Below are 10,503 nucleotides of genomic sequence, written 5' to 3' on the forward strand. Positions count from 1 at the left end.
GTTTTGTAGCACTACGGCGGTCAGTGTACTCATTAGATATCTGATCAGCATGCTCGATTGTTCGAGGGGCCTATAAAGGTGTTCGGCAATGCGGAGTCTGCGGAAGCCGTACAGGGGATGGTAGCGTTCGGATCGACTTCGACAATAGCGCCTACGAAGCGGCAAAGGTTGCTAGAGAGAGAGACCTCCATCGCACGGGGACCAAATCACTAATCTAGCAGGCTCCATGGAACTTGGGTATATGGACCGCAGCAGAAAAGACGGTACCATCACCCCAAGGAGTGGAAACGTGTGGCGAGTGCTATCTCCGCTGTCTTTCTGAGGGAGGCCCAAATGGAAACTTGAGAAGGCGCTTACAACTCAATTACTTGCACTTTATCCTTGACAGGAAGAGGTCGTGAAAGCTAAAAATCGAGAAAAGACCAAAGAAAGCATTCGTTCAAAGTTGTATATTGACTCTACGTAGTCAAGCCTTTTATGTTTTATGGAGCTTTAGTTTCGTGGAACTCACTTCAAGAGGCTACACTAGCTAAGCAGTTTAGGCACCTAAAACGGACTGCATAATCCTGAGCGTGCCTGTTTACATTGCTGGAATAACTGCCGCAGTAGGAACAGCCATTAGACTCAGGGAAACCGATTGGTTGACCGACTTAAGGACTGCAGACTCTGGATTTCTTGGCTTAGTCGCACATATTACTGCGCCGCCGAAATGGTTCCAAGAAGCTTCGTCTCTCGTCGTATCGAAACTGGATTACAGAGTTGGTGGAGGGGTTTTCTGCAGGGAGCTTTCGCTCAATACTAAGTTCAGGCTTCCGGACTGCTGCAGTGTACACTAGACGAAAGTGGCTACATATAAAGGAGGAAGTGGATTCACTGACCAAAAGTGCGGTGACCATCAGGGAGATGAGCATTTACTCTTATAGCGAAGCGATTAGCAGGGTCTTAAGTGAGTTGGAGGTGCGCTCTAATTTTTAATCTCTTTGGCCGAGAGTTGACAGGTTGAGGTCGCGGGCTCTCACACTTACAAAGCCGTAGCTCTAATATTTTTTGGGGTATTTATCGGAAGATGACGGGGTGGAATCACCTCCACACTACATTCTAAGGTACCCAGGGTTCGAGAGGTTAAGGTTGAAATATATCCTTAATAGCCCCGAGGAGCTCCGGGGAACCGAGATTAGCCGAATTCGTAATTAATAATCGGCTCCAGGGGTTTTATCGATTAAGTATTGAGTGCCGTTTAGAACGTGGAACCATAAATGACAATCTCCTAATTGCTAATTAACCCGCCCTAATTTACATCAAAAAAACTTTCAATAAACGTTGATATTTTTATTTAAGCAAAGAAAAAAGGAGCATAATGAAGCAAACACCATCTGTAAACACTCTCCAGTATATGTCGACTGAACCAAAGTCAATAGTTTCCAAATGCAGGCCACAAGAAATATCACATGAACACGAAATAAATGAGAAAATAGAAAGCCAACAAGTTGACAGACGAGAAAGGTAAAGGATGGGTAAGCCAAAGCAACAGCTTTTCTGATAGAAATATTGTCAACAATAAATGTACATAGCAACAAGGCTAGCAGCCAGACCAGAGACTGGGAAAATTCCACAACATTAAACTAAACAACAACAAAAAATGAGAAGAGTAATGCCTGCAACAGCTTTCAATTCCGCAATATTGTATCTCTTTCACCTACCCTCCCACCGGAAACTACCAACGAATATTGTGCATCGTCAGCAAAGTGCAAAAGCGTCTCCATCAAACTATGAACGTTGGAGTTTCTTAGTCGTCTACAACCCACTCACTGCAATCACGATTTCTAAACTCCTCGCCGCCATCGTCTTGTCGGCAATACACATTTCTTATCGCCGCAGCGCGCTTTCAGCAGCGTTCAATGGCGACAGCGCGACGTCACGAAGCCAAGTGCGGCCATAGCAAATGGAATCTATTCGGTTGCATGGTGCCATCAACTTTGCGGTCATGTTGCACTATTGAAAAGTTTCGCCTCGAGCGCATAGCGAACGTCATTCCGCTTGCTTTGGCATGCAGGACAACGCGCAGAACATTAACTTTGCTCGTCGCAAGCGTGTTCTTCTGTTGGATATCATTTACTGTCTTGCCAGCAGCAGCAGCGCGCTAAGGGGACCACGACCACGTCGTGCCTCATGCGGCATGGCGGCATGATAGTATCACCAGAGCGCACGTACACACGTGCTGTCGCTTTGCCATTGTTTAATGGTCACATTAAAATGCCTCGACGCTTCGGCGAAGTTGTCTTGGGTGCGAGTAAGCGAGCAAGTGAGGGAGCGAGGAAGGCGTGGAAGGGAAGAGGAATGCACAGTAAACGGACAGCGGTGGACAGCTAGTATCAGCCATGTCGCCAACTTTTTCCTTGCAAAGCCACTTATTTTATATCTGTCTCCAGTTCACACTCATGCCTTCCCGCTTTCTCGCTTTGAGTTTGCACTACTCCTCGACTAGCATTTTCTTTGCTGCTCGGCAAAAGTTTCATTGTGGAAAAACTTTCTTCTATCAAGCTAAATAACCAAATGTGAAAAACTTGTTAGTGGAAAAGTAAAAACACTAAAAGAACACAACAAAGTGAATGTAAAAAATTTAAGAAAATTAAAATGCAAAAGCGCAAAATGAAGAAAAAGTAGTCTAAGGCAGAAGAAAGTAGTGCTACGTGAATAGAAAAAAATTTGCATTCTTTAGCGGAGCATATGCGACATTATAACGGTGAAAGCACTAGATATTCGGTGGGACCACGTGCAAACACATCAACTTGGTGGTCATTGGACTTTTTAGTTGCGGTTGGCGCGCCAACTAGTTCGCCATCAGCTATCAGATATCAGCCGTCATCAAGCAGGAGCTTTCAACTCCAATATACCACTCGAACGATCGCCCATGCAAAAAATAAAAATAAAGTTCTCTAAGCTTTTGCTACAAAGTTAGCTACTTAGCGACATATGACGCCTCGTCCTCGCTGCTGGCCACATATTTGTGTGCCTCAGTTCCTACCACTTACTTTCATTTAGCTCACCCAAATACAAGTATAGCTCTTTACTTTAATTTCTTTTCTAAGCCTTTTGGTTGACAAGAATCGCCGTTTCACAGTGGGTGCATACACCCACACATATCCATTCAACTTTTTGTGCACCATATTTGCAGTTATATTTTGTATAAATATACATATGTATGTACATAAGTATGTATGTATGTTATTAGATGGCGATAACAATCTGCCATTATTGCTCTTTAACTATGTGTAGTATGTAGCTTCGCGTGAACTGTATTAGCTCAGAAGGTTTGAGTACTCCGCTACATAAGGACGGTGCAGGACAGCGATTTATAAGAACTATCTTGTCGGCAAAATGAGCTAAAAAGCGATCTTCTAGGAGCTTTTTTCGTTTTTTTTTTTGCTTTGGTTTCTTTAAAAGTGGGACATTTATACCAAATTCTATTTCGAAATCATTTGAAACATTTTCTAATACCTGAAAAGGAAGGAAAAAGATCTGCGAAATTGCGCCGAAAAAAAAAATCGGAGAAATAAAATTTTTGAAAACAAATAAAAATTAAACTGTTGTGAGTAGCTTTTCAATAGTTCTAGAGTTCCTGAAAAGAAAAAAAAAGTTCTACAAATTACGCTGAAAAATTTTTTTTTTTTTAAGTTGAAAAAATTTAATTACAAAAATAAATTAATACTGTTCCTAGTAGCTTTCCAATAGTTCTAGAGTTCCTGAGAAGGAAAAAAGAAATGTCTGCAAAATTACGCTGAAAAAACATTTTTTTTAAGTCGAAAAATTAAATTTCAAAAAAAAAATTAAATAAAAACTATTATAAGTAGCTTTTCAATATTTCTGGAGTTCTAGCCGAAAAAAAAATAAAAAAATTAAAACTGTTCTGAGTAGCTTATTAGTAGCTCTAGAGTTCCTGCAAAGAAAGAGTTCTGCAAAATTACGCCGAAAAAAACACTTCTTTAGAAAAAGACGAAAAAGTTAAATTTCTGAACAAAGTAAAAATTAAAGCTGTTCTGAGTAGCTTTTCAATATTTCTAAAGTTCGTCTATAGTTCCTGAAAAGGAAAAAAAGTAACTCCTTTTTTTTTTTGAGTCGAAAAAAGTTAATTTGAAAAAAATAAAATGAAATTAAAACAGTTCTGAGGTTATTTTCAACAGTTCTAGTGGTCTTGAGCGGGAAAAAATGTTCTGCTAAATTACGCCGAAAAAAATTAGTTTTTTTTAAGTAGAAAAAGTTAAATTTTTGAAAAAAACATAAAAATTTTAATTGTTCTCAGTAGCTTTTCCATGTTCTAGAGTTCCTGAAAAGAAAAAAGTGTCTGCAAACTTACGCCAAAAAAATTATAATTTAAAAAATTACCCTTCAAATTTTATTAGATTTAATTTCCAATTTTTTTTTTCTTTTATATAATCAACCAAACTTTGGCTAACGATTTAGGTTTCTTTAACCCGAGAAGTGTTTTTCATATTCTCGCATCGGTACCGCCCTTCGCCATAGTAGGTGTAGGCTGCGTGGCACCATCCTGCACGAATGTAGTGTACCAGGCCTTTCAATTCATATATAGTACTTTCGTTTCCACTGTCAGATTCATCGGTATGTATCGTATCTGACATGATATTCGGGTCATTTTGATGAGATTAATGTAATATGTGAAATCATCTGTATCAATGAATAAATTAGTTACGTGCCGAGACCCATAAGGTTAATTTTCGGTCGTAGATTACGGATCTGTATACCGTTTTTTTCTAGATCAGGTGTTTTCATTTTAAGTTTGCATACCGAATTTAAAAAATTCAAACTTTAACATGGAAAATGTTACTCATACGCCATGTAGTGTATACATATGTTACCGGCCAAACCCGATCTTACGACAAACTAGTTTTTTGCGCAGAGGAGGCGGCCCCTCCAAAAAATAACCCTCGACAGTCCAACTCCAGGTACGCAGTCCACAATATTATTGCGTCCAACTTGTTTCTGCATTAGAAAGATATATTGGATCTTGGTAGAACTAGTTTAGCCTAGGAAAAACTAGTTTTTCCTAAGATCGCGTTTGGCCGGTAACATATATATCTTATGGCGTACGAGCAATACTATTTCCTGGCCCTTACTTACACTTAACATCATACACAGAAATTCCATACACTCAGCAAAGAGGGTGAGAGCAAACTACTGCATATTAAAGATAAATTCAGTTGAAGAACGCTTTTACGTGCTTAATTAACAATAGGAAAACAAAATTAATTGATGTTGAATTGAGTTATATTGGGAATGGAGATTGAAATTTTATTCATCGAAGAACAATTCTCGCGAACTCTACATCTCCGCCTATTTATAAAAATTTAACTAATTTTAACCAGGGTTTGAAAAACTGCCAGCAAAGCAGCAACAGCATTACTATTTTCGCTTTTGCTTAGCTTTAAAATCTTCGATTTTGATTCGAACTGCTTTGCTTTTGCTGTAACTTTGAAAAGTCTATTTTTTTTTTTTTTTATCTGCAGTTTATTTAAACAATTTTATTGCTTTCGATTTTCTGTGATAGTGCTTTTTCTGTGCTGTTATCTGCTTGGCTGTGTTATACACATGACGCTTTTGCAGCATGGTATATTATCTAAGTACATATTAACTCCGCCATCAATGCAAAGCTTATCAGGGTAAGCGACTAGTGGATTTGCGCTCGCATACATATAATATCCTCTATTTCTGCCAATTCGATGCTTCCCAGCAAATTTATAGTCAAATTCCTGTTGATTTACTGCTGCTGCGCTGTCTTTGTGATTCCACAATTTGCTTTCGAAATTTCATAGCAAAACGGCAGCCAAAGCATTTGTGTTTTTCTGAATTGCTTTTGCTTTGCTTTCGATATCATATATGCCGAAGTCAAAGCACCGCAAATGCAAATTAAATAAAAATATTACAGCATTTTCAAACCCTGATTTTAACAAATGTTAATAAAAATTTGAAACTTTTTAAAACGACTTTTTAGAATTTGTTTGTGTATGTATATTTGTAGCCCATTTAATGTTTAACACAACAAAGTGCAAGTTTGAAGTAGCTAGGACTCACCGTTGATTTTTGGAATTTTTTTTACGCAGGTTCATCCATACAAAGTACGCTCGAAAATTTTTTTGTATGGTGAAAATGAGCCACACCTTCCACAAAACAAAAACAAAAAAATCAACGGTAACTCCTAGATACTTAAAATTTAAACTTTGTTATAAATTGAATGGACATACTCAGAATGTTTCTAAGAAATCTAATTTAAAAGCTCAAACTTTTTATGAGACCTTGTCGAATTTTGCTAATTTTTGCACAAAGTTTAAAGTTGGATTTACATGGCTTTTGTTAGACAGCGAACTACACTTTCACAAAAAATAATAAACGTTAAGTAAACAGCCAACGAGTGGTTAAATGTATCTTTCCGATTTATATATTCGCCACTTTGCGTAAACAGTGCCAGGCAAAAGTATTGACACAGAGAATTTTTCGCAATGCATGCAGTTGTTTTTAATATTGTTGCTTTTCGATTTTTTATTAAAACAAAACACATAAAAATAAAATCTCTAAACTGTGTGCAAAACTCAGGAAAATTCAATAAATTTACTTAGTACTTTACAACCTTCAAATCAGATTTTCTAGAAAAAGTATGAATTTGTTTCGTCCAATCAATCTTATTATAACAAAGTGCAAGTTTAAAGTTGCTAGAAAATTGCGTTGATTTTTGGCAATTTTTTTAAGCAGGTTCTTCCATACAAAGTATCATACAAAGTATATTCCACAATTAGTTTTTGTATGGAGAAAATAGGCAACACCTTCCAGTAAAATAATTGCCAAAATCGACGCGATTTTCTAGCAATTTTAAACTTCCACTTTGTTATACTGAAATTGAAGCGGCTATAAAATCTTAAAACAAAGTTGCAAATTAGTATACAAATATATTGAATTTTCTAGAGTTTTGCACAAAGTTTAGAAATTTTATTTTTATGTTTTTGACACTGTATAAATTTAGCAAACGTTTTGAATTTAGGATTTTTTGTCTTTTTGTTATTTTCACAATATTTTCGCATTAATATTGCCTACAGTTTTTCCACAAAATAATGAGTTGAAAAATAATATATCGTTGCAAAGTAGTATTTTTGTGCGATTTATTGTAATACTAATATTAATAAAAATATAAATGGCACATTTTTTACATTTACGTGTGTGTGTTAATACAAATGAATACGTATGTATGTGCATAGCCATATTTTTTCTAATTCACCCATATATAACACAAATCAGATGTTCTCCGTGTCATGCGCCGATCATACCGTAAATTTTTGCAATAAATGCTTTAATTCCATATTTTGTCTGCGCAAGAAGGCACATTCCTCATCGAGTTTGGTGCGCAGTTTCAGCACCTCTACATAATGATTCAGACCATGTTCCAAAGTAATCCATAGCTTGCGTTTCTCTTGTGGAAAATATACTTTGAATTTGCTCCAGAATGACTTAATAGTATTATGGTCGAGTGAAATGGTATTACAGAGTAACTCATTCGTCTCCAGAGATTTTTTATAGGTCATCTCATTCTGCATTTGTCGTTTAGTGAAATCGTTTAGTGCCGTAAGCACAAACACTGGTTCTATAACTAAATAATGATTTTTACAAGATGGCCGCTCTTTTAATTTTTCAAAGTTTTTCTCATATTCATTCTCAATAAAATCATGCGACTCTAAACTGCCTTCTGTGGGCATTTCGCTCGAACTATCGTCCGTAGAAACCAAATCCTCAAACTCCCGCCCTATCCTATAAAAATCTTGCATGGCTTTTTTTGGCAAGCCTTCAGAACAATTGGGGCAATAAGCATATGGTAGAAAACATTCGGTCAGCGTTGAGATCATCTTCACATTATCAACACGTAGGGCTATGAAAATGTTGTCGAGACGCACGATGAATTTATCGTTCTCCGAGTAGGGTTCCAGTATTTTGAATAGTTTCTCCTCAATCAAAAATCCTGCGCGATCAGCTATCTTTCTTAAAATATTGCGAACAAAAGTGGTCTCTACTTTCCGCTCCAGTGAGCGAGGAGGTACGATGGTGTTTCGCCGTTTCATTGCCTTTAGAGAACTTCTGTGCTCTTTATTTGATATCTCATTAATGTCAGCTAAATCGAGCTCTGGCATGGACCAAGGCATTGCCAGTTGTTGCTCGTATAGTACTCCATCGATTTTGTAGATTTTCGTCAAAAGTTCTTTTAATTCTTTGAAGTTAATTTCCCACACAAGATCGAATTTTCGTTTGTTGTTTGCACGAAACTGCTGGGCCTTTACCTCGAGCTCACTTATACTCTTATGTAGCTTATGTATTTCAGCCACAGAACGTTGCAATTGTGTTTGGTGTTGTTCATTTATAGTGGTGATTTTGAGTTTAAGCGAAGCAATATTCTCATTAAGCTTGGCTAGTCGACGCTTTTGTTGATTGCTAATGACTACATTTTCTTCATTGCGTTTTTGCAGTACCTGATAGTTGTAGTCCAACTTTTCGGAGTTCATCAGCACCGTGTTGCGTACTTTTCGTAATTCCCACTCCAACATTTCGGCCTCCTTTTCGAGTCGTATACGCGTCCTGCTTGTTAACTCCTTTTGAACCGCAGTTATACGTGCTATCTCTGCCGCATAGAACTCCTCCTTCTGTTTTGCGAGATCGAATTTCGTTTTCTCGCTTTCTTCCATATCGGCGTAGAACTTACTCCATTTATTAGCTTCTGTAACGGCGATTGTTTGCCGTTGCTCGTTAATAGTATTCTCTAATATTTCCAAATGACTTTTGTAAGCCATTTTAATCACTTCGATTTGACGATCGATACGCTCTACCAAGCAGCGGACGTCATTCGCATCAGCCATCTGATCGGCATAGTATTTTGCATTTATGCGATCAATCTCTCTCTGACACTGACCGATTAGGTTATCCTTGCTCGCCATTAACGCCTCTACTTTTTTCTTTTGCCCTTCCAAATGCTCAAATAAGGCCATCGGTTCTTTGAATTCCTCAAGCTCCGACCATTTAGAAGCTATTTCATTGAAGCGAGCTATCGATTCAATAGATTCCTTTTCGAGATCATTCTTAAGAACTCGGCTGCGCTCAATCTCATACGCCCGACGCATCTGTTCGCGCTTCTCGTTTGCAACCTGCACATTCGTTACCAACTCTTGACCAAATTCAAGGAGATTCTGCAACTTGTGATCACTTTCCTCCAACTTACGTTCGATGGGATCCTTTTTCTCTTCAGTCTTCTGCACTAAAGTTTGTGGTGCCGACTTCATTCGCAGCCTATATTCATCCCTGATAAGTGTTCGCCTTCCATCCAATTCATTCGAAGAATTCATTGGATCAAATATATTCAACCTAGTTTTCATTTTCTCTATATACACATCACTTATGTTCGTCGTGTCTGAACCAGGTTCAACGAGTGACGTGCGGGTAGATTCTTTTTCGGGGACAAATTCCAATGAGGTGGCCGATCTAGTTGGTTCCATACTTAGCGTTAGCAGCTTTCAAAAATTATTGGTACACAAAAACCGCTCTTAGTTAATAAATAATGAAAATTTGACAATTTATCGATGATAGAGAATTAAATTTTACAATTTCTATGCACACTGTGAACTGTTGATTTGTTTGCGCAAACAAACTTTAATGTTTCTATGACAATCCATTGGTATGTTTAATAAAACAAAAACATCGGTTTCCAAGTGCATGAAAATAGTTGATTAGCAGAAAAGTGGGGTTGCTTGTATACGAATTGCTTAAAGGCATTGTACAATTTTATAAGTAACGTAAATCTGCTTCTCATTTTCTTTGTTGGTGTTTTCGAAAACTGACAGTGAAGACAAATGCTGTAGGTGTGTTGTTTTTATAAGCGGGCGGCTCATGACCAAAAGCCCATCATAATTCAGATCGATTGAAATTTTTTGTGATCTTAGCTTGTTTATATATAAATCGAGCTCCGGAGGGCTGGATGATTATAAATCTTTAGTTATTAGAGATGTCAATAAAAACCGGTTACTCAACATGATTCAGACGAAATTAAATTTTGACCAAATTTTATTTACAGCATATAGAAAATGAATTCAAAGTTGAATGCCAATTCTGATGGTCTTAAAGTATTGACAGCCCATGTTGAAAGTGCATTGTTGCAAGTAGAAGTCAACTCACTTCAGATGGGCTGTGCTTTTGCAGCACATTCGTAATATTAACAAGTAAGAGCAGCGCTGTCTTCATACCTGTCATGAACATCAGAAAATTTTATTTTAACAGATTACTATATGTATTTCAAAAACAATTTTATATTCACAGCATGCATATAAGGAGGAGTTACATATACATATAAAAAAGCATATCTTAACAATCGGAGGTATGGAATATATTCTTTATATAGCACCAATGTAAACCGGTAACACAATTTAATGGTTTTAGTTGCCTACATAAAAAAGTTATATCGCA

General features: G+C 37.3%; 1 protein-coding gene across 1 annotated transcript; it reads right to left on the reverse strand.

The window, feature by feature from the left end:
* Positions 1 to 7,325: 7,325 nt before the first annotated feature.
* LOC118740069 (dynein regulatory complex protein 1 homolog) lies at positions 7,326 to 10,281 on the reverse strand. The gene is made up of 2 exons (XM_036471563.1): positions 10,216 to 10,281; positions 7,326 to 9,554 (listed from the first exon to the last, which is right to left on the reverse strand). The coding sequence occupies exons 1-2, from the start codon at positions 10,279 to 10,281 to the stop codon at positions 7,326 to 7,328; spliced, it is 2,295 nt and encodes a 764-aa protein (XP_036327456.1).
* Positions 10,282 to 10,503: the final 222 nt, after the last annotated feature.

Source organism: Rhagoletis pomonella, unplaced genomic scaffold (genome assembly GCF_013731165.1).
Source record: "Rhagoletis pomonella isolate Grant_MI unplaced genomic scaffold, Rhpom_1.0 Rhpom_scaffold_00005, whole genome shotgun sequence".
NCBI lineage: Eukaryota > Metazoa > Arthropoda > Insecta > Diptera > Tephritidae > Rhagoletis > Rhagoletis pomonella.